The sequence below is a fragment of the Pinus tabuliformis genome, chromosome 8, assembly GCF_031772625.1.
Source record: "Pinus tabuliformis cultivar Carrire ecotype Pingquan chromosome 8, CPIR1, whole genome shotgun sequence".
In the NCBI taxonomy this organism is placed as follows: domain Eukaryota; kingdom Viridiplantae; phylum Streptophyta; class Pinopsida; order Pinales; family Pinaceae; genus Pinus; species Pinus tabuliformis.
The window spans coordinates 1,703,412,417-1,703,439,557 of record NC_142294.1 but is presented as its reverse complement, the minus strand read 5'-3'; the positions used below and the strand labels follow the sequence as shown (position 1 = coordinate 1,703,439,557).

At 40.9% G+C, this 27,141-nt stretch overlaps 1 protein-coding gene across 9 annotated transcripts in view; it reads left to right on the top strand.

The window, feature by feature from the left end:
• The window catches only part of LOC149242807 (rRNA biogenesis RRP36-like protein), an 80,145-nt gene that overhangs the window by 13,471 nt on the left and 39,533 nt on the right, over positions 1 to 27,141 (top strand). For all 9 annotated transcript variants that reach the window (XM_089374354.1, XM_089374358.1, XM_089374353.1 and 6 more), the window contains one exon: positions 23,173 to 23,225. In XM_089374354.1, coding sequence (XP_089230480.1) covers positions 23,173 to 23,225 — 53 coding nt within the window. The remainder of the gene's footprint in view (positions 1 to 23,172; positions 23,226 to 27,141) is intronic.

Sequence of the window (27,141 nt, the reverse complement as noted above, 5' to 3'; positions counted from 1 at the left end):
AGGAAAAAGGGAGAATGAAATATTGTATTCAATGGGTTGTGCTTTTCCAAAATCATAATCTAAAGGCTCAAGTGATTTGAACATAGAATCATACTCAAGAGAAGTGGGAGCCCTATCAATGTCCTTAGTACCAAAGATTAGGTCTCTTCTAAAAGGAAAATTGATCACTTCCAACTGCTCCTCTTTATGCAAAGGAAAATGAAGATTCTCCTTCCCAAGGGTATCAATGGGTATGTCATCATAAGTAGTGCCTGAGGGGAAAGGAAGATCAATCTCATCCTCATCCTCCTTGTCGGTGTCGTAAATGGGAGCATAATCAAATTGAGGACCAACAATTTCCCATTTCTCCTTTTCAATGTGGAAATAATTTTCAATGTTATATTCCAAGGGGCTAATGGGATTATGTTAATTTTAGGTATGTTTTATGCTTAGAGCAATTTATTTCAATTTTCACAGTTAGCTCAATATCTTTTCCAGATTAGCAATCACATCAGCATTAAAGTAAATTGCAGATAGAACATAAACATAAATCGCAGAAGACAAGCCAAGACAAGAGGACACAAGATGTGGTGGTAGCCAGGGACAAACCCCAATGTGGGGAAACCCTTGATCAATTCTTCTTATATGTTCTTCAATAGTTCAGCAGAGAGAGAGAGATAGTATGTTTACAACAGAATTCAACACTTTGACTTATCTAGATAAGAGCATAGATCATCTCTAAGAATATGATACATGAGATCAGTTGAAGACATGCTGCTTCAACTGATTCTCCAAGGTGACTCCTTCACCTATCGTTGTGCTGCATTTCGTCATTATGCTGCACCTCACCATGCTGCACCCATCATCACTATGCTGCATCTCATCATGCTTCATTAATCATGATTGTACCCATCACTGTATTGCATTATGTGCCATTGCTACACCATGTTGCCATACTGACCTATGTGCTGGCTGCATCTTGCTTGCTTGTTGTCCATGCTAGCTGTAACATTGCATGCTTGGTGTATTTGCTGCTAAATACCATACAACTGTCCCAATGTTAGTTAGTTGTCCCTTGCATGTTGCTCTCCTTCGGAGACAGATGCTCAGGGTATTTCGGCAGTTTCGGCAATTTCGGCTGTTCCCGGCAGTTACGACAATTCCGGCTATTCCTGCCAGTTTCGGCAGTTCCGACAGTTCCAGCTTTCCTCGGTAGTTTCAGCAGTTCCCGGTAGTTCTGGCTTCTGCCCTCTGCGTCAGCTTTCCTAGCTGTTCCCGACAGTCCTGACAGTTCCGGTTATTCTTGGTAGTTCTGACAGTTCCAACAGTTCCGACTATTCCTGACAGTTCCGGCAGTTTCGGCTATTCCTAGTAGTCTGGCAGTTTCGGCTTTTTCCGGCAGTTCCTGCAGTTCCCGGCACTTCCGGTAGTTCTGGCTTTTCTCGGTTGTTCCGATAGTTCCGGCTTTTCCCGACAGTACCGACAGTTCCAGCAATTTCGGCTATTCCCGGCAGTTCTGGCTTCTGCCCTCTGGATTAGGGCAATGTTACCCCTTAGGATCTCTCCTCCTACTAAAACCCCAAAGACAAGTAGAGAGGAAGAGATCCCAAGTGTGTTGAAATGACTTGAAGACCACCTCTATTTATACTAAAATGTTGAGCACAAGTGGGGTTTATTTGGTTGCTAGCCGACCTTGATGAATTGTCCCATAACACAAATAAATTCATATCTCCATGAATACTTATTGGAATTAGATGATCTTTAGATCAATCCTACACCTCTCAATGAGAGGGATCCAAGAAAAATACCAGCTTCCATTAATAAGATGACCCACATGAAGTTTGGCCCTAGTTGCCAATTTTAACAGAATATCCCTCTCAAGGTTTTCAAAAGAGGATTCATCGGGAGTGATATCCTTGAGAAAGGTAGGGTTGGTCTCAATTTCACTTTCCATAGACTCACCCTTCCCAACACGTGTTCTCAAAATCATTCTTTTCATCATGTGGACCCAAGGAGGACTCATCTTCCCATTCATCACTTAGATTCTCAAATCCTTGATGATGCTCGATGAAGCCTTCCTCTTGAATGCTCAATGCGGGGTATACTTGAAAATGCCTACGAAAGTCATCAATGAACTCCTCAATAGATGAGATTCTCCTAGGTTCATGATTTTGCAACCATGAGTTATGACTATAGAGAGAACTAAAGAATAACAACATAAGGACATCCTGGTGGACAACCTTCTCTCTTGAAGTATGTGTATAAAATCTTTCTACGTGGTTAATTGCGGACAGTGGATCACCATCAAATACGGGCATCCCACGTAACATCCTTCCCTCAACATGATTAGGATGTCTAGGGATGCTAGCAATGTCCAAAGCGGGAAATTTATGAAAGAATGATAGCGTATTTGAGGTATACATGAAACATATGTAGGAGTCGCTAGGGTGAAATTAAAGATGCCTAGAAAATGCTTGCTTCACCTTACATACATCGACCTTAAAGTTCAATGAAGATCTAGGGCTTCGTTCTTCCAGTGGAGTCGCCAATAATGATATGTCGATATGTTGTACGAGGAACAAAACACATGTCTCGTGTCCCCGACAATGGTGCCAGAAATGTTACCGCTCAAACCAGCAAGAGACCTAAAGGGGTTCCTAAGAGGACAATTGCTAAGTTAAGGACAACGATGGAGGCTTAGCTCACTGTCACCACAGCTAAGTCTCCCTGCTCTTTACGGACTTTCACCGATGGGAGGAGTCCCGGTAATGTAGGGATTCACTTGTAAAGTATATGTCAATGGATAGGTGAGAAGTGACCCTAAAAACCCTTTCCCAAGGATGGAGTGAAGAATGGAGCTTGCTTGCTCTTTAAGCAAGGGACTTGGTCCACCAGGGATAAAGGGTGAGGATTGGAGGGTTGAGGGAGAAAGGATAGGCTTATGGACAAGTTTCTCAATCCCTATAATGCTTGGGAAGCTTGGATTGCCAAGTGGTCCTCAACAAATAGTCTTTATTGAGAAGTGGAACCACACTGGGCCAAGTGGACCCAACCTAGGTTCGGGGACAAAATGTAGCAACCAATGATGTTCCTATCCTGGACAAGGTGAGGGGAAAGGACCAAACAAGAATACTTTCTTCAAAAGGTTGAATTGATCCTATTGAGGTCTAGCCTTGGGGATGCCTAGGCACAATTCGATCCTAGAGCTAGGGCTTGAGATTCCCGGAGATTCCACCATTAGAATTGCCTCAAATTTGGAGGAGAGGGAGGGGACCCACCAACGTAGTAGCCTATAGGAGATCAAATTTTTTCCTTGGGTCAATTCCCGGGAAATTGATGCCCTAGGTGACCTAATGGGGCTAGACTTGGGGAAAAAGGGGAAAATGGTTAAAAGAGGGTTGAAATGATCACCCTTTTTGAGGGATCAGTGCCTAGTTCACTTGGGGATATGGAGTCAAGGATAATGATGAGTAAGAACTTGGTTTCTTGATCAAGGAGGCCCAGAAAGTCAATTTTGTCCAATGTTGAGAGAAATAAAAGAAAAGTGGCCTTCAAGCATTTATACTTCAAAGCAAATGATGCAAACTTCTTGAGATAAATAAATCTCTAGGACATTTCATTCATATAACATTGGCCCATACATTAAATTAGCTAAAACATGCTCAATTCCACATTTCGATAATGCAACAACTAGTCCTAATTTTAGCAGTGTGCAACAACAATAATAATAACATAAAAATTTACTTACAACATTATAGAGTATATCTAACCAACATTTCATTCGCTCAATAAAGTTCCAAGACGAGAAATAACCCAAATCCATACATCAAAATTAATCCATCTCCAAAAATATCCACCAAAGAGAAGGTGTGAAAATTCTCTATGATTTGAGAGATCCCAAGTCAATTGATGATCCAAATGAATGTATCTAACATCAATATATAGCCTCCTAAGGAGTTCGAATTAGCCTATGGGCCCCTAATGATAAAATAATGTGCAACTAATAACCCCTAATGATGACAAGCCCACCATACTAGCTCATAATGTAAAAACAAGCCTCACAAGGGGCCAAATAATGATGTATGCATGTCGTAGGGCCCTCCAAAGGCTCAATAACATCTTGAAGTGCCATATTGAGGAATAAATTCCTTAGAATATGATGGACAAGGGGGTGGTGTAATATCCCCAATCTTGATTTTTCATTTGAGGAGATTAACAAAGTTTATTGGGGAGGTGCTAGGAATAACACAATTTTGTAGTTCGAGTTTTAGATATGATTTCGGCTTGAGGAGCTTGGGTGAAAAGGCAAGATTGCAGCTCATTGGCAGGTGGGGGCCACAAGAAAGACAAAAAGGGAATGCACACTTGTGGAGCAAGAGAGAGAAAAAGAAAGGGGATGAACTAGTGGAAAGTGGGGGCCACCAAGGGAGAGAGGCCAACAATTATAAATAGAGCGATGAGGCTCTCATTTGGGGGATCTTTAGTCATTTTACAATTTCAACATTAGTTCTCTTGAGCTACTTAGCCAAGACAACGTGCTGTTTAGCACAAGGAATTTCCGAGCGGGAATTCCACCTCTACCTTTAGTGAACTTGAGTGTAACCCTAGGGGAGTAAGAAGGAGTCCATCTCAGGGCTTCTCTAGGAGATATATTGCAGACCATTTCCAGTTGGAGCGTGCTTCTCTTAGGGTGCAAAAGGAAATTTGAAGGGGCTGAGAGAAGCTAGCAAATAGTTGTGTTCTGGCTGAAGAATTTGCAGAGATTTAATCATTGGGAGGGCGATTTTTTCCTTGGTGATTTGCAAGGCTTAGAGTGTTGCATTTTGGAGGGCCGAATTTATCATTTTAGGGGTTTCTAGACAGCTAATGCGAAGATATTTTGACAGGGAGATTTGGAGAGTTCAGGCTAAGGATAAATAAAGAGGCTTGGAGGAGTGATTTGTAGGGATTAGAGGAGATTTTTCCAGTAATTGATTGGCCTTCTACAACATAATTATTTCTACAGGGCGTTTTTCCAGCTAGTTAGAACCATACACATTTCTTGGGGTCACCGGGGCACATTGGATTCAGCCCAAACCCTTTCTGGGTTTTTGTGGGTTTATTGAAAGGAGTCTCCAACTAATTTTATAGAAATTTTCGGGCAATATTCGGGCCTAAAATCCTCATTCTTATAGCAGGACGAATTGCTACTTAGCTGGGGAATTTGCGTTACTTAGTGGGTTCAGTTTAGATTGGAGTTGGACCAAACCCTTTCTGGGTATTTTTGGGGTTTTGGAGAGGAGTCCATGGCTGCAATTTCAAGGTGATTTAAGCATTCTTCAGGGCAGAATCTTCAGTTCCATTCCAACAGTAGTAACATTAACTTTTTGGGTAGTGCACAATACCAATTTGGCCAGTATTTCCTCTAGATCATAGTTGTACTACATGTGGTTTGCATAACTTGCATACCAAGCCTAGGTTCCAAAACTTCAGCTCATTTTATGTACTCTACTATCATAAAATTAATAAAAATGGCTCAGATTGTGTTGCTGGATGTTTTGGTGTTTTAATTATTGTGTATGAGTGCAAGTTTATTTATTGTTCTTAGTCCATTGCTTGGTATTAGCTGTTAAATTCCAATTAGGAATATTACAGGTGGCCCCTTCTTCTCCAAGTAGTAGACCTGTGGTGCTCTCAGTGGGTCTGAGAGCACATCAATGACCCCATGGGTCTCCATGAATCAGAGATGTTTGTAGATCCCCTGCAATGGTCCAGGTGGTGGAATGAATGCTGCCATGACGTTGTACAAGTACTGGGACAACTGCCAAGAGTGTGGGGCTCCTATGGGGGCCTGCTGGGCATAATGTACCAATCATGTCACCATCTTCCCAAAAGTGGATCACTAGTAGTCTCTGAACATCCATGAAGATCTTTGGAGTGTTGTTTGCTGCCGTGGAGGCCCATGGCTCTCTATGCACACCCTACATGTGCCGGTGTGGACCTCTGGGGGTCAGGATTAAGGAAGCCAAACCCAAATGGAAATCACCTGCAATCCCGCATAAGATCCAATGCGTCCCCTAGGCTTCCAGTTAATTAATCTTTAGAATAATCGGGTAAAGAAGTTTACAAACCATGGATAACAAAGTGGGCACTTCATAATGGCATGCCCTTTTGTAGTGGGCTTTGACATGTGCTAGTGTCTCCAAACTCCAAAGGGGCTTAGCGACGTACCTTATTAGGTGGTTTCAGTCCTTAGAGGGGATAATATTCCAAGGTACACCCTTCTAATGGGGGTGGCAAGTGACAAATAGGTAAGATGGAATAGGGAATGAGAGGGGTAGCCTGGGCCACATAATGGGACATAGGGGTAGCTAGATAAGGGGAAGCCCACACCTGGGTATATAATGTATAGGAGGGAGCAGTCGTGGTACATGAGATGGTCCGACTTTGATTTTTCCACTCTTCTTTATATGCCTTTTATGAATTTTCTTTAATTAACTGCTCGGGGCTCAAAGGACAAGAGCATGATGTGTATAATATAGCAGTGATTATCCCTTTTGAGGTAGGGCGGTTGATTGCCCTTTAGGGGTTGGGACAATCATGAGCTCCTAAATGATAGAGGAGGCTATCTAGGGCTATGGAACCAGGGTTATGGCAATGGATGCGATACAGCTCATGTGTCGGCTTTTGCCCATGTGCTAATTATTTTTGTCCTGACCATCTTTTGCATTTTGTGGTACAATTTCCTATTAAATGTGGCCAATTATGCTTTTTCTTCTTTTTTTAGTTGCTTCAACCTCTGGGGTATCATTCTAGGCCTGACCCAAGGTGGGGGCAAAGGGGATAGGGAGGCTAGCCCTATGTGGACCCTGAATGGGAATGTGGAGCCAGGTGGGAGAAACGATGAATGGGGGTATAGTGAGTGAAAATGGAGTAATATGTGCGGGTAAAGGAGCGGGATCACACACCCAAAGTTGGGGTTTCCTATGTAGTACCACCCTAGAACCGAATGATCAATAAAGGAGATCCCACGGGACTAAGATCCAAGGGTAACAAACAAAAGAGATCAAGGGGACAGGAGCACAAATTGAGCCCAATTTTTTCTGCCAAAACCCCCCATCAATCCATACCCAGAAGTATCCATGATAAGTAAACCCAATACTCAATTACCAAATGATAAGACATACCTTTAGATTCGGGAGGCCCACCTTCAAACATACGATCAATACAGGTGGGTGACGGACCACATGGCTGGCTCAGGTGGCAGAGAAATGACACAACGAGCTAGTAGGAGGCATCAAGGCACTGCTGGCTGAGGCTTATCATGGAGAATTTTTTTCTCTTGGGGATATCACCCACAAATTGGTGGGTAACAATTACATCGAGGACGCCTGTGTTAACAAGGTATGTGTATACAAATATAGATGCATAAGTATATACATAGTTGTTACAAGCCTATGAATCCATTTTGGGGCGTTGTGCTAAGTCGATGAGCGAGGAGGCTCCATCGCATTGAGACTGATATACAGGTCGCAAACACACTGTCAAAGCCCCGGGGAAAGGTCAAATCTGTGATTTTCCCGAACAACTTGGAGACATTGGGAGGCCTTCGTATAAGGGTCCTACATGTTGCATGCACTGAGCTCTGGGAGCTCTGGGGGGCTTGGGGTACTTACTAGAGCGACATACGACCACAGGGCGATTCACCCTCCCCTGGTGGTGCATTATGTACAGGGTGACAGGTTCAACCTTTCCCTGTGATACCTCGTGGCGACTATGGAACACGATGATTAGTTCTCTTGTGGGCCGGGATGATTAGTTCTCCTGTGGCAATTGTGGAATAGGATGATTAGTTCTCTTGTGGGCTGGGATGATTAGTTCTCCCATGGCAACTGTGAAATAGGATGACTAGTTCTCTTGTGGGATGGGATGATTAGTTCTCTTATGGCAACTGTGGGATAGGATGATTCGTTCTCCTGTAGACAGGATGATTAGTTCTCCTGTCGAGGGCATCCTACCCATGCTGTCTGGGACTCATGGGAAGTACCTCTCATGTGATCAATGAGCAGGGAAATGGGGTTAGGGACCATAGTAGTACTATCGATGGACGCATCGTTGTATCTACTGTACTCCCTATGCTAGGATGACCTCCATTGATCTGGGATCAACGAAACTGATCTGGGATCAGTATGAGTGGTTTGAGACACTCTCTTGTGATATTGATCTGGGATCAATAAAACTGACTTTAGGGCAGTGAGAGTGATATGACACACTCTCTTCAGATGAAACTGACTTTGGGTCAGTAAAGAATGATATGAGACATTCTTGATCAATTCTTCTTCTTCATGGTTTAGCAAAGCAGAGCAGAACTGTGCAGAGCAAAAGCAAAGCAGAGCAGAACTGTGCAGAGCAAAAGCAAAGCAGAGCTTAGCAGAGCAGAGCAGTACAGGGCACTGATGGCAGAGGTAGTACAGTCGGACATATGGATCAGCGAATGGAGTTCTCCCTAGTTGAAAGGGAGTGTTAAAATTAGCAACTAGGGCCAAACTCGATGTGGGTCATCTTATTAATGGAAGCTGATATTTTTCTTGGATCCTTCTCATCGAGAGGTGTAGGATTGATATAAGATCATCCGATTTTGATAAGTATTCATGGAGATATGAATTTATTTGTGTTATGGAACAACTGGAATTGTTGGGAACTGCTGGGAAAGCTGATGCAGAGGGCAGAAGTCGGAACTGCCGGGAACAACCGGAACTGTGGGGAATTGCCGGAACAACTGGGAAAGTTGATTCAGAGGGTACAAGCCGAAACTGTCGAGAAAGCTGACACAGAGGGCAGAAGCTTGAACTGTCGGGAATAGCCGGAACTACTGGGAACTACTGGAGTGTTTATCTGGGGTTTCAGCTGGAGCATGTGTCTCCGAAGGAGAGCAACATGCAAGGGACAAGCATGTATTGGTACAACTAGCATGTAAGGGACAACTAGCATGCAACAACAAGCATGCTAAGGACAACAAGCATGCTAGGGACAACAAGCAAGCAAGGTGCAGCCAACACATAGGTCAGTATGGCAACATGGTGCAACAGTGGCACATAATGCAGTACAGTGGTGGGTACATTCAAGATTAATGAAGCATGATGAGATGCAACATAGTGATGATGGGTGCAGCATGGTGTAGCACGGTGAGGTGCAGCATGATGACGAAATGCAACACAATGATAGGTGAAGGAGTCAAGTTGGAGAATCTGTTGAAGCAGCATGTCTTCAACTGATCTCATGTATCATCTGCTTAGAGATGATCTATGCTCTTATCTAGATAAGTCAAAGTGTTGACTTCTGTTGTAAACGAACTATCTCTCTCTCTCTCTGTGCTGAACTATTGAAGAACATATAAGAAGAATTGATCAAGGGTTTCCCCACATTAGGGTTTGTCCCTGGCTAGCGCCACATCTTGTGTCCTCTTGTCTTGGCTTGTCTTCTGCGATTTATATTTATGTTCTAGCTGCAGTTTACTTTAATGTTGATGTGATTGCTAATTAGGAAAAGATATTGAGATAACTGTGAAAATTCAAATAAATTGCTCTAGCATAGAACATACATAAACTAACAGTTATGGCCCACTTGGACTTTCTTGCAATTGTCGCTGGTCACGACAATCTTCGTGCTAGTGTATGTTACTGTGGAAGAGAGCCATTGTTATGGTTTACATTTGCCACCACGACGAATCACCGTAACCCTTACGTGGGCATGCACTTTGTTGGGAACGAGCCATTGTTACCACTATTGATCTGCTTGCAAGGTGAACCATCACCATTTACCGTCATAGTGGATGTTCGTGCTAAGATACGCCATCACAACTCACAAATTTTGGTGGCAGAATAACCCACTCTTGACATAGTTGTTGATTGGAAATGTTCATTCTTCTTGTGATAACTACCAATGGCTTGCCACAGACTAATCAACAGAAGAATCCCCTCCTGATTTGTCATGAGTAGACAACTAAGGTGCCTTGGGATAATCCCATGACCATTCAATCTACATAGATCCCTTGTTTTGTTAGACAAACAAACAAGAAGTGCCTCAGACAAATGTCCTCCTTTGCCACAACCAAATGAGAGACGACTTATGTATTTTGTTGCAAATTTAACCCATCGAATCTTCCTTTGCCCGGAACAATATAAAACTTCCAGATAATCCAGAATTCTTACCGAACCAGGCCAGAGATGTTTCAAAATACCTTGTTGTGCCAGAACAAAGAAAGAGGTGACTATGTAGGGTGGGATCACCTCTGCCGAAAAGGGGTCTTAAAACCCTTAGTGCCTCATGCTCAAAGAAAAGAAGAGACAATTTAATCCAATCCAATGATGCCTCAATTGATTCTAACCCTCTTGTATTTATAGATTTTATTAATTAAGAGGGATTCATGGTAACCCCCAACTTTGGGCTTTTTTGCCCCAACTGCCCCAAAACTTGTCCCTTGTTGCCTGAACATTATAAATTTTGGGGTTTTCCCCTTTATCCAAGACTATAGCCTATGAGGATTGATAGGTGACTTCGTCTATTGGGGAAATTAATCTCTTAGGGACATTACAGTCCCCCCTTCTCGACATTGCTTGTCCCCAAACAATGACAAATATGGGTGCTGGAAAATTTTCTGCTCAACCTCCAAAAATGAAGAATTGCCTTCAAACTTCACAGCTACCAATTCGAACATCTCAACATTGCAAGATGCCATTTCGTCCATTAGAGGTCACTGCTTCATCCATATCTTCATTAGGTACTCGAAGATGGTGACCTTTGTATGCTTCAAATTTTGTACTTCCATGAGGCACAAACTTCATTGGTTCCAATCTACGAACTTTATGCTGCCGATGTACAGTCCAATGGATTACTTTATTAAAGATTTCAACGATGTGCAAGCTGCATCTTTCACCCTGTTGTTCATACTAAATATGTTATGTAGCATTCAAATGACACATTATGTCTTCAAACTAAAACAATTAGATTTCCATCTTGCTCCACAACTTTTGAAGAAAATCCTCCAACAAAATCTCCATGAAGTTTCTACCTAACCACCTCCCAAATTGGTTCATGATGCAAAAAACAAGGAAAAGTGGTCCAGAATATGTAGATAACAACCATTATCTTCAACCTCATGCATTTGGATAGTACAAGGTATGAGGAGATCATATATGTTCCTTATGAGGTCAAGGAGTGATCTATCTGGAATATGATGCAAAGACCTATTTGCAGGTGAGGTTACTTTGCGCCCTTCATTGCACACAATATTGGAGTAACACCTAAGAGAGAAACTTGTGAATAGTGAACCCACCATATTCAACATTGTTCACTCAAGTCTGCTAGCATATAAACTATGCTTCACACCAAGACATGCTTGGTAGATAATGGGCTTCCTTAGGTTTAGAATCATGCATGGTAAAGATGCCACAATGTTGTTTGACCCCACTTGCTTAACAACGGGCCAGTGAACATAGGAAATATTGGTGTTGGTTGGACATTGTGTCTGCAAGCCCTTTTTATGCTTTCTATAGCCAGTTTGTCTTATGTTCCTTTTTATGCAATCCTTGTCTTTAGGGAGACTTTATTGTGACTTCCGCTGGTTTGTTATATGTTGCCCTAACAAGCTTCTCCTTGAGTGTAGATTCGGGGACAAAATATATCTCATTTTCATAGAAGTTGATTTCGTTTTCCACCTTATACTTGCCATCATGAATGAGCCCGTCCAATACTTTGCAAGTGAATTTATTCTTGGAGTACTCTACTAAGAGATGGGATTTCCAATCTCTCAAGAATGTGTCATGTTCTGCAGTCTCTTCATACCTGACATCATTAGTGACTTCGCCTTGTTTGGGTATGATCCAGGGGATCAAAAATATGCTAAAAAATGAAAGTGCTCAAAATCTCTCGAAACCAACGCCAAATCGTAGATCATGTTGTTTTGATTCCAACGATGCTTGACTCGCCTCAATCTGACATCATATGAAGAAGTTGTCGTGTTCTCAAGTTTTAAGCAAACAACTAACAAGTCAACTTGTAGGGTTGGGCAGTGTACGGATGCCACGTGGCAGTTGGTATGATAACGTCATGTTGACCAGGCAGTATGGTTGCCAATCAGAATTTAACACGTGGAGCAGTTTATGTGGACACTTGGCGCATCATTATTGGTTGAAGGCTTTTGGGATGGGCCAATCACAGAGTGACACGTGGCCCATTCCCAGGGCACCACATGGCACTTCGGATGAGGCCAAAATTTTGTTAAATGACTGATCGACTCCGCAAGATTCAACCACGCGACCTCCAACATACCAATAGACCACTCTATTGTTAGATCACGTGTAGTTCTTGTTAAACGTGGGTTGCGGGTTTATATTTATTAACATATGGTTCCGTTGTTGGGGGAGAGGGCTGGGCCAATGCGCCGAACCCCAGGTCATATGCTAACTCCCGTGACCAATGTCAAAGTGTTGGGAAGGGCGGGGCGCCTGACACCTTGCACATTCTCCAACCCACAATTTTGTTTGTTGCAGTGACCACGGGCGGAGGTTTCAGCGGGGCGTAGGAGAAGGGTGCCAAGTTTAGTGTCGACTCACAGTGTTATCAACCGCCATGAGGCTGAGAGTGGGGCCAAGAAGGTGCGTGGCCTTTGGCTTGCGCCCCTCGATCACGTATATGGCCACATGACCTGGCAGGGAGTGTGAAATCGATAGAGGGACTTCGACCATATTTTGTTTATTTATTAATTAAACAAAACAACACCAAATGCGTCGGAGATTGTGGATCGAACCCGAGATCTCTGGGTTTCAAACGGTCCGCCTTACCAATACGCCAGAGAACCAATTTTGTTTCCAATTTTGTAGAGGAATCACTTTTGTAGAGTGTTTTGCAGGTAAATTGAAGGAGTCTGAGTCCAAGAAGAGCCTACACAAGGGTTTATGGGCACATTCTGGACGCAATGGTAGTGTTATTTTTGCAAGATGAACATTGTATGTTGATGTATTTGAAAATTTGAGCATACAATAAAAAAGGGCCACCATTGGAAGGTGGACCCGGAGACGTAGTCCAGGAGGGGTGAATTCTGTCATCAATTTGCTGTGTTTTGATGTTGCCTATTGTCCATTTTAATTGTTAAAAATCTGTAAAATTTACTTTAGTGTGTGTGCTTTTGCAATCATGATCCATTGCCTAAAAGACATAAACTAGCTTGCAAAACATTTCATGAAACCTTCATTTTTAATTTCAGATAAGGGTATGACATTTACTTTAGTGTGTGTGCTTTTGCAATCATGATCCATTGCCTAAAAGACATAAACTAGCTTGCAAAACATTTCATGAAACCTTCATTTTTAATTTTAGATAAGGGTATGACCTTTACTTTAGTGTGTGTGCTTTTGCAATCATGATCCATTGTCTAAAAGACATAAACTAGCTTGCAAAACATTTCGTGAAACCTTCATTTTTAATTTCAGATAAGGGTATGACCTCCATTTGCTGGGCTGTGACAATTTGTGGACCCCCATTGGTCATGCCTCTTAGCATTACCTTACTCCTGTTTGGATCTTGGAATTCCATTTCCATCGCTTAGTAGTTCATTATGAATCTTCCCAGCGAGTATAACCATTGTACTATTAAAGAATCTAGGGAAAGTAGTGTAGTGTGATTCTTTGTTACTTGATAACAATTTGTGGAGTCTTTTTACTTTTTCTAGTTACCTTAATCTTCTTCTTATTCTTATTAATGCATGTGTGTATACTTCATCAAACTGCTACCAAAACATAAGAATAAGAACACAATATGTTGGCTCTCTGCCAGGGCCAAAACCTCTCTTCTCTTGAGAGGAAAACCCTTTCGTAAGTTTCTCTTATTGAAGCTTCTTATTGATCAATGCCAAATCCTAGACCCCTGACAAGAGTATCCTCCAAACACAAGTCAAGTCCTTCCTTCTTTTTGTACCTTATTCCCTGGCACTTCTTCCGGCACTTCCTCCGACAGTTTGTTCTTTGGCACTTCGTCCTCCTTCTTCCTGCACTTCGTTTTCTTACTATGATTCTTGTCTCAAGATAGACCTTCCTTGAGTCTTCTAGATGAGGTGTTCCTCTTCTATCCCTTGCACAAGTAGACTTCAACTTTGACCAACCAAGATCATTCTTGAGATATGAGAGTATGACTGTATTGTTGTTCTGCTGCCCTAGTTTCTCGCATGCGTGGGAGGATTACTATGTGTTATATGCCCTTCTCTCCTTCACTTGAGTGTCTTTCTTCTTCGCTTGAGTATGAGGCCTTATAGGCCTAAGTTACTAGCCCAAACAAGGAGGAATATATAATTATGATCTTACTGCTGATATAGCCACAACCTATCCTTCATTTTCTCATGCGTGTGACTGTGTATACCCTAGAAAATAGTCCCTGAAACTTTATTGTTCTTCCTTCTCACTTCGCTGCCCTAGTAGACCTTTTATTTTTGCTTCCTTCGTTCTTCTTGTCCTCTTTCCCTTGTGGATTTCAGAGCTTGAGTAGTGCGTTGTATTTGGAGTGGACAACCTCTATAAATAGAGGAATGTCCCTCCATTTAGGCCAACTTGTAGGCTGACTTGATTCACTGTTTGTAGGCCGACTTTGAGGGCTGTTTGGATGCTGATTTGTTGAGCAAACTTCAGATAGTTTTCATGGTGGTGTAGCATGCTTGAAGGAGCTTCTTGATGGTGCCATTGCATAGGAGTTGACTTTACTTTTCTTGGAGGTTTTCCTTTTGACTTTAATATACATTTATACATGGTGTAACGTGCCCTTAAGGCCTTCAACATTTCCTTTTGACTATTTGACTCACCTATAGCACTTTGACATGTGCTAGACCTACTTCAATGCGCAAGAAACTTATTGACATATATTATAAAAAATAATATTTCTTTTCTTGAATAAGTACAAATATGAAAAGTACATTTATGAAGATCGAACCTAGTTACATTTCCTTCAAGACTCCCTCTTAACTAGGGAGGTATTCATACAACATTACAAGGTGTTTGGCTATTATCGATCTTGAAGGATTCACATAAGAGAAATCGGATTTGTAATCCCTCTGTTATAACATCATATTCATGAGCATTATCATAGTGCAAGGCCTTGACTAACAGCGCCATCTCTCGACGAGACCATGAGCTACAATACTGCCGAGACGAATGATTTATAGACACCTTCATCATGGTCTCTCAAGGTACATACCCACCCGCATGTTCTCTGAGTATGACCTTCTAGGACTACCTTTCTTGGGTTCCCAGCCCTCAAAGAATATCAATCCTCTTGCCTACTCTTGTCTTGGATGCCCTACACATCCTCAAAGAGTATCAAATGCCAGATGATTACCTAATCCTCCCATTCTTTCTTCCCAAGTGAAGACAAGAATGTTGTGTCTATCTTGTGTCTACATTTCCATTCATGGCCTTCATCTAGACTTACCACTGTTACTCCTGGTCTGGTGCATGACCCATGAAATGGAAAACACAATTGGGACTCCTTTGTAATCAGGGGTGATCCAAAACTCCCTCTTGATAAAGGACTTGTTAGAGCTCCCTCTTAACTAGGGACTCTTTCATCAACAACTTCTTCTTTGGGTGTCCTCTAGTTGCTTGATCTTCTTCCTTTCTTGATGTCATGAAGTCTTTGTTTAGACTTTTTTTAGGTAGGGCACCATCCATCGATCACTTTCCTTCCTGGTTTGTCATGTCATGCTTCCTTCGTGGAAAGTGGCTTTCTTGTCATTCATTAGGTTTTCTTGTCATCTTGGCCTAATCGTTTGTCATCTTGTCCATGCTTCAGAATATTTTTCTCATGGATGCTTCGTTGTACTTGCATGTTTACATGCTTTGACCTAGTATCCCATCATGACTTAATCTTGATATTGCTTCAACATTCCTTTTTCTTTTGTTGGATGGCTTCTTTATCACGACATCTCTGTAGAGTAGAATCAGTTACCTACACCTTTTATATCTCTAAGGCCTTCATAGGTGTCAAGGGTCCTTTCTTCCTTTATCAGAGTTGTCCTACCTTCTTTCGAGAGATATCTCCAAAGTATCTTGCCAGATAGTAATTCTCGGTGATCATGGTGTTCTTCCACATGCCTGATCTCTTTCTTCATTTGCTTCTTATCAGATAGATAAGTCAACCATCTAATGCTTCCTGTGAGAGCATTCCTTCATTGCTTGCTTCCTGGACTTGTCAACATTTCTTCTTGCTTCTCAGTTAGCAATCTTATGCTCCTTATGTGAGCATATTCTTTTGTTGACCTTCATAGCATTGTAGTACATGCCTTCGAGCATGTCCTTGGTGAAAGAGATTCTTTCATACTTGATCATGTTATAGAATTATTTTCATGACTCAATAATATACAAATGGTAACATGACTAAACCTGTTATATATACATACCTCACCTTGATTCTCCTTTGATCATCTTGGCTTCATTTGGTTGTCCTTGGTGTGGCCCTTCTTGCTTCATCTTAGCTTGCCTGCATATCAACCTTTTCTTGAATCCCATGAATGGGATTCCCGATGAGACATCTGCTTTGGTTCATGAACCTTCTTTTGAAGATTCCATTATAGGATCTTAGAGACCCTTGCCTTGCAAATGTTTCTTTTCTTTTGATGATGGAGGTCTTCTAAGATTCTTAATCCTGATCAATCTTCTATTATCATGGATGAGGTCCTATACTAGGTATGCTTCTTCTACATGAATATCTTGAGCTACATCTGCCATGCTCCTATATTCTAGAAGATATTTCTACTCATGCATTTTTGTTCTTATCATAAATGCTACATCTTCATGAGTATCTAGAACTCTATGTACATCATGCTTCTAGATTCTAGAGGATGTTTCTAGCCATGCAATTTATTCTAGTCCTATATGCTCCTATTCTACTCAAAACTTTGAAAGAAGTCTAGAAGAAATGAGTTTGACCTAGTAGAGATTCGGAGGATCTTCCTTCTTTTGCTTCTTTCCTTCTTTCACCTCTTAAGTTATGTGAGCTTCTTCCCTCTTTCTTTTGTTGTTGTTGTCCTTCTTAAGCTTAGGGCAATTCCTTTTGTAGTGTCCATATTCTTGACGTCCAAAACATTAGATTTTGGACATGTCTTTGTTGTTAGTTCTTCGTGGACCAAACTTGCCAAATTTACCCTTTCTCTTGGCCATGGTAGCAAATGCTTGCTCCTTTGATCCCACATCTTCCTTTGCCTTGAGTCTGGTTTCCTCTGCCCTGCATAGATACCACATTTCATTGAGAGTGGTTGCTTCCTTCTTGGCATATATGCTTGATGTGAAGTTCCCCACTCCTCAGGTAGAGCATTGAGTACTACAATTGTCATCTCTCTGTCAGACATGACTTCCCCAAGCTCTTGATGTTGATCTCTCATTTAAGAGATTTTCATGAAGTAGGGAGCTATTCCTTCCTTTGTTATCTTTATCTTGTATAATTCGTTCCTTAGAGATATCACTTCTCCGGTTGTGGATATCGAGAATAACTCTACTAGCTTATCATAAATTTCTTTTGATGTCTCAAACTTGGAGACATAGGGAATGAGAGAGTCTTTGATTGATTCTATCAGAATCCTTTGAGCTCTTGTCTCATCCTTATTGTACTTGGCTAAGGCTTGAGTTTGTTCCTTAGCAGGGATAGTGTTATTCCCTTTGACATGTTCTAAGAGTTTATTCTCCTTGAGAATTAGATCAATCCTCTGCTTCTATGCAAGAAGGTTATTGGTACCTACCAATTTATTGCTTTCCTTGCAAAAGACATTGATGTATATTCAGAAGGGGACATGTACTTGATAGATTTTGAGATGTAGTGGATTTGGTTCCTCCTTGAAGACTTGATGGCTTGCCTTCCTTGGATTTTGATGTTCTTCAAGTTGGCTTCTCCAAGTGGACTTGCTAGATGATGAGATTTGCTTGATGACTTGTAGCTTGATGTAGGTCCTGCTTCAATCTGCTCTTCTTTGTAGGTGCCTTTATGTAAGGCTCTTCTTCTTGCTTTGTAGACCTCCTTGATGAATGATGGATTGTAGACCCTTCTTGTCCTTGAAGTGATTGAGACTTCTAGGCTTGATGCTTCAACCTTATAGATGCTTCTCCTTGATGAGTGTTTTGGAGTTGCCCTTTCCTTGATGTGTCACCTTAGCTCCAATACCATGTTGAAGAATCTAGGGCAAAGTAGTGTAGTGTGATTCTTCGTTACTTGATAGCAATTTGTGGAGTCTTTTTACTTTTTCTAGTTAGCTTAATCTTCTTCTTCTTCTTATTAATGAATGTATGTGTACTTCATCAAATTGCTACCAAAACATAAGAACAAGAAAACAAAATGTTGGCTCTCTGCCAGGGCCAAAACCTCTCTTCTCTTGAGAGGAAAATCCTTTAGTAAGTTTCTCCTATTGAAGCTTCTTATTGATCAATGCCAAACATTAAACCCCCGACAAGAGTATCCTCCAAGCACAAGTCAATTCCTTCCTTCTTTATGCACCTTATTCCCTGGCACTTTTTCTGGCACTTCCTTCGGCACTTTGTTCTCTGGCACTTCATCCTCTTCCTTCTGGTACTTCGTTTTCTTACTATGATTCTTGTCTCAAGATAGACCTTCCTTGAGTCTTCTAGATGAGGTGTTCCTCTTCTATCCCTTGCACAAGTAGACTTTAACTTTGACCAATTGAGATCCTTCTTGAGATATGGGAGTATGACTGTACTGCTGTTCTGCTGCCCTAGTTTCTTGCACGTGTGGGAGGATTACTATGTGTTATATGCCCTTCTCTCCTTTTCTTGAGTGTCTTTCTTCTTCGCTTGAGTATGAGGCCTTATAGGCCTAAGTTACTAGCCCAAACAAGGAGGAATATATAACTGTGATCTTACTGCTGATATAGCCACAGACTATCCTTCATTTTCTCGCACGTGTGACTGTGTATACCCTAGAAAACAGTCCCTCAAACTTCGCTGTTCTTCCTCCTCAATTCGCTGCCCTAGTAGACCTTTTATTTCTGCTTCCTTTGTTCTTTCTTGTCCTCTTTCCCTTGCGGATTTCAGAGCTTGAGTAGTGCATTGTATTTGGAGTGGATAGTCTCTATAAATAGAGGACTGTCCATCCATTTAGGCCGACTTGATTGACTGTTTGTAGGCTGACTTTGAGGGCTGTTTGGATGCTGATTTGTTGAGCAGACTTCAGATAGTTTTCATGGTGGTGTAGCATGCTTGAAGGAGCTTCTTGATGGTGCCATTGCATAGGAGTAGACTTGACTTTGCTTGGAGGTTTTCCCTTTGACTTTAATATATATTTATACATGGTGTAACATGCCCTTAAGGCCTTCAACATTTCCTTTTGACTATTTGACTCACCTATAGCACTTTGACATGTGCTAGACCTACTTCAATGAGCAAGAAACTCATTGACATATATTATAAAAATAATATTTCTTTTCTTGAATAAGTACAAATATCAGAAGTACATTTATGAAGAGCGAACCTAGTTACATTTCCTTCAACATGTACTCCCAACACCACATTGATAAGTGTATACTTACCTAATGTGACGCTCAAACATGGAACTACCTTTGTGCATGTCATATGATATCCATCAACTGCCTTCACTTCGAAGCCCTCAAATTCCTTTACAAGGATGCCTCTCCTTACCACCACGGCTGCATCAATAAATTTGTATGTTGCTCCACCATCTATCAATGCCATGATTCGTTGCCCTTGTATAGAACCCTTGACTTTGAATGTGTGATATTTAGGAACTCCTGAGAGAGTGACAATAGTACCTCCTTCAATTCTTGGATATGGCCTACTAGCTGCTTTTAAGGGTTGTGCTTCTTTAGAAATGCTAAGCTCCTTGCTTGGTGGCTATGTTGTCTCACCCTCATTGTCACTATCCGGCAATACTTCAGTGTAGTGAATCTTTCCCTTTCCCAAACATCAGTTACCAAGTTGCCATGGCTCTTTGCAAATGAAACAAAGGTTCTTTCTTCTAAGCTCATTTCGAGTTTCTTCATCCAATCAATCCTTTCTTAAATGGAGTGAGTAGGGAATAGGTGACAGTCCCTGCTTTGAGTGTTGCGCCTCTAAGATTACACCTGGTGGGACTGGGATTTTTGTGCACATTGATGTGTACATTTTAGGTGACGACACGTCGCTTGGAGATACCATCTTGCCCTTATCTTTGGGAGGGACTTGTGGTATGGGTGGAATCTTCACCTTTGGTGCTGCACCACCCATATCTCTAGTCTTCTTGAAGGCGTCTTGTAGGGTTGTGGGATTAAATGCCTTAACCCAACCTTGTATGGATTCATATAATCCCTCTGTGAAGAGCATGATTAGTCTTTCTTCAGATATGTCTGTCACCATGACCGTGGTTCATTCGAACTCTGTGATATAGTCTTTGTGTGATCCTATTTGTTTGAGTTGTGCAAGTTCTCTGAAGTGTGTGTATGGGTTCTTTCAATCAAGTTTTTCTATCAATCTCTGCATAAAGTGATGTTTGCATGCCCTAACATAACCAGTCCATGATGCCACCATTCATGTGCTTCCCCTTCTAGGTGTAGTGCAGCAAATTGGATAATGTCTGTTTCTAACATGGGATTGAGCCGGAAATAGGTGTCCAATTTTTGCACCCAGGCCCTTGTTGAACATTTAGAGGATTTATCAAAAGACGAGAGAGATAGTTTCCTTACCTTGTGCATTAGGTTAGAATTCTGTAGTCCTCTGATGTTGCATAATTCTTGAAAAGTCGAGGCAGCTTGAGTATCATCCCTTAGAGTTGCATATTCTTGGAGATATTTGTCCAAGTCTCTATTCTGCTCTGCTGCCCCTTGGTTTACCGTTGCTTGATTATTTATAATTGAGGAAGCAATGGTCTGAAACTCCTGCTGACTTTCCTGGTATTAGTGTGCATAGTGGGACTGGAGTTATGTTTATCGCTTCTTTCAGTGGTGGTTCTGTTGTTGCTAGCAACGTTTGGGTTTCCTACGAGCTGAGCCATTATTTGTGCTAATTGTTGCTGTCCTTGAGCTAACACCCATTCTATTTCCTGTTGCCCTTAAATCAACTATTGTCCTTGCATTAATATGCCGGTCATTTGCTACTGTCCCTGGAGTATTGCATTTAGTAAGATACCAGGATCCTGTTCTCCTTGCCCTGTTCTATCTCTCATGGCTGAATGATGGGTGTTCATTTTTCTCCTTACTGTGATGTTGCTTGTATCTTCTGGAAGCATACAAGCCTCATGCACATACAAGCTGGCCGGATGCTCAGTTCTGATACCACTGTGGTGGCCTAAGGCAATTTTGCTTGCCTTAGAGTTTCTTAGAAACTAGGGTTTCATTAGAATTCTTCCCCTTGTTTAACAATGAAATAATCAATTCATTGAATAGTAACAGTACTAGTGCATGAATAAACAATTATGGTCTTCATCCACAATGAATAAAATTGATCATTCATCAACAATAAGTACAATGTTCCACCATTGCTGTATTCAATCAACGAAGATTTCTGACCAACAATTCCAGTTTACAAATGTAACTGAGTAGTATTTACCCTAGTCTTTACAACAATAACCTGAACTATCTGTACTGATCCAGATTCCACATCTTAGAAGATAATTATGATAAACTTACTTTCCAGAAGATGGCCGCAACTAGAACTTGCTTCAGGATGCTCTGAAACACCTCAGAAAGAGGCCTCCGAATTCTGTCTCAGAACCAAAAAATACCTCAGAAAATCCTACTGAGCTCTGCTCAGATGGGTCGAGTTGCCTCAGAAAGGGGCCGAGTTGCCTCAGCAGAGTCCGAACTGCTTGAGAAAATGGCCTCAGAAGAATATGCGAACTCTGTTTCAGAGAATGGTTGGCCCTGCCACATGAGGCTGAAATGCCTTAAGAATGATTCAGGTCTGTTACAGAAGAAATAACCCAGCTGCAGAGAAACAGACGTGCCTTAGGGAGGCCGAATTTCCTCAGAAGCTGCTCGCTGTAATAATCTTTCATTATTTTGCCTAAATGATCCGTCCAACAGAGGGTAGAGCACCAAAATTTGTCCTGAACAATCCAGCTATTTGAGCTTCAACACTTGATCTTTCCACCAAACTCTGATGCCTTTTAGGTAGTTAATTTCCCTGCTTTCCTAGAACAGACAGAACATAACAGAAGATAAAAATAGGATGACTAACTAGGGTGGAATCTTTTACCACCAAAATTAGTGTAGGAGAAAGGGCTCTTAAAACCCTTAGGGCCACAGCTCAAAAAAACAGATGAAATAGATCCAATTTGATGATGCTCATTTGACTCCAACTCTCTTTTATTTATAGATTACTCCATGGGCTCCCAAATGTGAGGGGTTGTGAGTGAAACCCCCAATTTTGGGTGTTTTTGCCATAGCTGACCAACTTTTGCATGATGTTGCCCCAACATTGTAAAAATTCGGTTTTACCCTTTTATCAAGACTATAGCCTATGGGGTCAGATAGGCTAATTTGTCCTGTAGGCAATCAATTCATAGGGAACATTACAACTCCTTTCATAGTTGTCATAGGCGATTGGGATCTCAATAAAAAGGAAGATAAGCTGCACGTGCTTTGATACCGTGTTTGAAAAACAAGTATATCACATGAATTGAACACCTTAAAGACATTCACTGACACATAGATCAAAGATAGTGACACATGCTTCTATGTGGTTAAAAACCTTCAAAGAGGGGAAACAATCCACAACACTTAAGGCGATCTTTAATTTGAAAAATAATTTACAAGAATATCTCTTACATTGATTATCAGCAATTGATTGTATTCACTGAAAAAGCTTCTCCTCTGAAAGTGATGGGACAAAATGACGTTTTATTGCTTATTTGTTATCTTTATAGATAAAGAAATGATATTAAATGATCTTCATTGGGAATGAATCCTTTGTGGTGTTGTTGCCAGCAAATTTGAGTATATTATTTACAGCTCTTATCCTCTTTTTTAATTTATTCTTGTTTGGGTTAATTTAGAATCTTACTGTTATATGTGTCTTCTAATTGCAAATGGTGTTGCATTGTAATCAAAGACATAAATTTTCCATTCTTATCTGGTTGATGGACATGTTTCCATCTCCAGCGTCATATTTTCTTTTCGGATATTCATATGATACCATAATAAACTTCTTATTATTGTTTTTACAATGCATTGTGCAGGTAGTTCGAGATCCAAGATTCGAGTCTTTATGTGGCAATTTTGAAGAAGGCAGGTAAAGTGTGTTTGCCTCAATTGTAAGCTCGAGAAAGTGTTGATATATATGCCAATAAGAATAAAAAATGTAGAAGCTTGGTTTCAAACATGGCTATCTTGGGCTAGTAAAGAGCAATGGGGTGAAAAAGGCTATCTGCATCACTATTCTAAAAGTTTGACACTCAAGTAAATAATACAAGTGGTTTTAAGAGAAAATTTTTGCATGCTTCTAAAGAGATGGATGATGACAAAGTTTGTTTCAACTCGTCATAAGAATTCTTCTGTTTTTTTGCATTTGAGGAATTTATGATAGAGCCGTCATACTTTTTGGTAGTCAGTGCAGAAGAAAGTTAAAAAGTATGATATCTTGTAGTATATTCTCATCTTAGCAGCTGTCCTTTATTGAATTGTGTTGACTTGCTTGAAATGTTGTAGAAAACATGGTGTGCTTCAATGTTGGCTTCACACTTGATTGCTACAGTTCAGAGTAAACCAAAGATCAGGGCAACCAAAACTGTGATCTAGAATGTAGGATCAAAAATTTAATCTGTAATAATGATTCTGATGTACTCACACACTATGTTCCTTGGATCATGACCTTAATGCAAAGGATTATGAGAGCTCTGTATGACTGTTCTGGCCAACAGAACGGATATGTCTATGCTTTTAATCTTCAAGACTGAATCACCAAGGTAGCATATCTCTGTTATACTGTAGCTTGATCTTGGAGAGATAAACCACTGTAGCCATCTTGGATTGAGATCATAAACTTTAGATTTGGGCTTTAGGTTGTCCAAGATATAAATTACAGAGCTGTATCTATGGTTCCAGCACCAGCTCTTGTCAAAATATCAAGTCATACTTTTGTTGCAAGTCTGTCCAGTAATGATAGCATCACGTGATAAACAGTCAACCCCTTAGTTACTGATGCAATACTCTGGTCACTTTAGCACTCAGGAATTGACCCTAGATCTAATCTTCAGTGATCACTCCAGGTTCGCCTTTAATGGGCTGAGGAATGACTCTGCCACAAGGCCGTGCTCGAGAAGTAGATATCAGTGATGTTTACAGAACTTGATCATCTTGGACTTTGCTTCAGAAGATGTTAATAGAAGGTCTTGGATGTGACTCAAACACAAGCCCTAGATCAGATCAGAAGTTCAGATCAGAAAAATGCATATGCCACCAGAACCTTGCTTGATCACACTTTTGGCATAGATTTGTCCTATTGCAGTAGGCAGAATTGTCACAGCAGACAAGTCCCAGAGGCGTCTGTGGTAGAGGGTTTGGTTGAGCCCTAATAGGGCTGTAACAATCTTGCATGGGCCTCCAATGAATGCCAAATAAAATCAATTTAATTCGCATCCCAGAAAGCAAGACTTAATAGTTTCAGCTCCGCTCCAGGAGTATATTCACAAAGATTTCGGATCTGTCTCATAGACCATAAAGCTTCACGAAAAACCTTCAAGTCCAATAACAATCTCAAAAGAAATGACCTTATCAAATGCTTCAACCAGGCTTCAATTAATTTGCAATGGGTGCAAATAGTCAGTGCCATAGAAGGCCGAAGACATACCGGACATCTACAACAGTGCAGACCGAAAGGATGATCTCTAGTTCAGATTTAATAAGTGCTGAGGGTTTTGAAGCAGTGATCTGATTCAATAGGAACGGAAGCCAAAAAAGGAGTAGATCGAATAATGTTTTTCCCTAATTCTTATGACTGAAATAGGCCACAGACACGACCAGAAGTTGTCAATGGACAAGACCAACGAGGACCTCAGGACAAGCCCTTATTGCAGGGCCGAAAAGCCAACCATTTCAGTGGAGAGAGAACAGAGAAATATTCCAATTATTATTGCCTGCAATTCGGATTACAGAGTTGATGTATCTTGTGCCACAGTACAAATTCTATCTCAGATGATACAACAAATTTAAGTTCGAATGTCAGCAGTGGAAGTTCCAGGTCTGCAAGGAAGATCAAGCCATAAACCCTCAAGATGAACCGCAAACGAGACCCTTAACCACAGAACAAGAAAAAAAATCTGTCTAGCTCCTTCTGCAAGGTTAGATCAGAAGGTTAGATCAGATGCCAAATAATTTTTCAGAACTTTGGACCACCTTCAGATTCAGCTTTTCTCCACAGGGCCGAGAATTTCAGAGATCACTTGCTTTTGAAGTGCATTAGATTCATATCATCGAATGGAAACAAGGTGCCATTATATAGATTTTGGAGGAACAATTGTTTGAGTGAGCCGAGTAGCACTTTGGAGGGAACATAAATGAATTTCAAAAATCAAACCTTTTTTTGGAGCCAAAAACATGATTCCGACTTTATTGAAGGAGCTATATTGAATTTTAAAATTCAAATTCTTTTGGAGCCAAATATTTGGTCCAAAAACTGTTTATTTTTAATAGTAATTTATGTAATTACTTCAATATATATATATATATATATTTTTTTAATAATTAGTCCTCCAACCATGAAGAATTTCTTCAAAGCCCCTTGCCCAATGATAAGTTGCCATTTCACCATATTTTGTGGTTTTGACCATCAATATGGGTGCTTCATCTTTGAGCATGCATGTCTCTCAAACGGTGATAGCTATCGTGACATGCCACATACCGTCAGAATCGGCAACATGAGGAGAATCCTATGATGATGGTTTCCAAGGCAAATGCATTGATCTACGTCTTCAAAATATTCAACAAGCGTGGGGCTTCTAGGGCTTTCAAGGGCTTCTTGACCATTGGAGCTCCCGTTGAAATATGTAACTAGGTTCCGTTTTCATACGTACTCTTGATTTTGTATATTGTAAAATGAAAAGAAAATTGTTATTATTATTTTTTATAGCATGGGTTTCATGATCAAGGTCAAAGTACCCATTGAGTGCTTCTAGGTTTTGTCATAAAGTCAAGAAGTCAAAGAGTCATTGTCATATGTAAAAGACCCCATTGGGCATCTTGTAACATGTCAAAAGAATTATTTTTGAGTCAAAAGTGTCAAATAACCTCTCCAAGACCAAATCGGCCAGGCAGTGGAGAAGTTGACGTAATTAGGGTAGTTTGTTCTCTTGGAAGGGCTGTAAATAAGAGACCATTCGACCCCATTTGCTCACTCACTCATCCACTCACCAATCAAGCGAAGGACAAGAAGAAGAAGGCAAGAAAAGGACTAGAAGGAAGATGAATTTTTGGGTTTCTACATACTCTCTCTCTCTCTCTCACGTGTGAAATGAAGGCTAAGGTTTTTGCAACATCAAGGCCGAAGTTTTCAAGTTGCAAGGGAAGGGTCGAAATTGGTAAAAGAGAAGTCAATTTGGTCTCCTACAAGTCTTAGAAGAGGAAGCAACCCAAGCGAAGGAAGGAGGAAGCCTTAGAAGCCCTAAATTCTCCCATATCTACAAAAATTGTAGTTGTTGTAGGGACCGAAAAATTTAGACTTGTAGTGAGGGTTGAAAATCTGAAGCTGGGGGTCGAAGTTCTGTAATGGGAAGAGATTTGACTTGGTAAGAAACAACACATCCTCCAGAAGGTTTGACTTGGTCTTGGAAGCGTCTTGGTCTAGAGGTCTTGGAATTTGTCATTTGAGGAATCTATACACAGAGAAGAAATTTTTGTGGGTTTTCCTCTCTAGGAGAGGTTTTGGCCTTGACTAGCAGCCTACATCTTGTGTCCTTGTGTACTATTGATCTTCATGTTTTGGTAACTGTTTGATGATAAGAACAACATAATAATAAGAGAAGAAGAAATTAATAATCAAGAAAAGTAAAAGAACATCACAAGAAATTATCAAGTCTAAGAGAAATCACTTCTATTGTAGCCCTATTGATTTCTCAACATGGTATCAAAGCTAAGGTTGACAAAGGGCATGATGAAGATCACTACATCCTTGAAGAAGCAGTTCTCCATGATGACATCCTATCTCAAGCAAG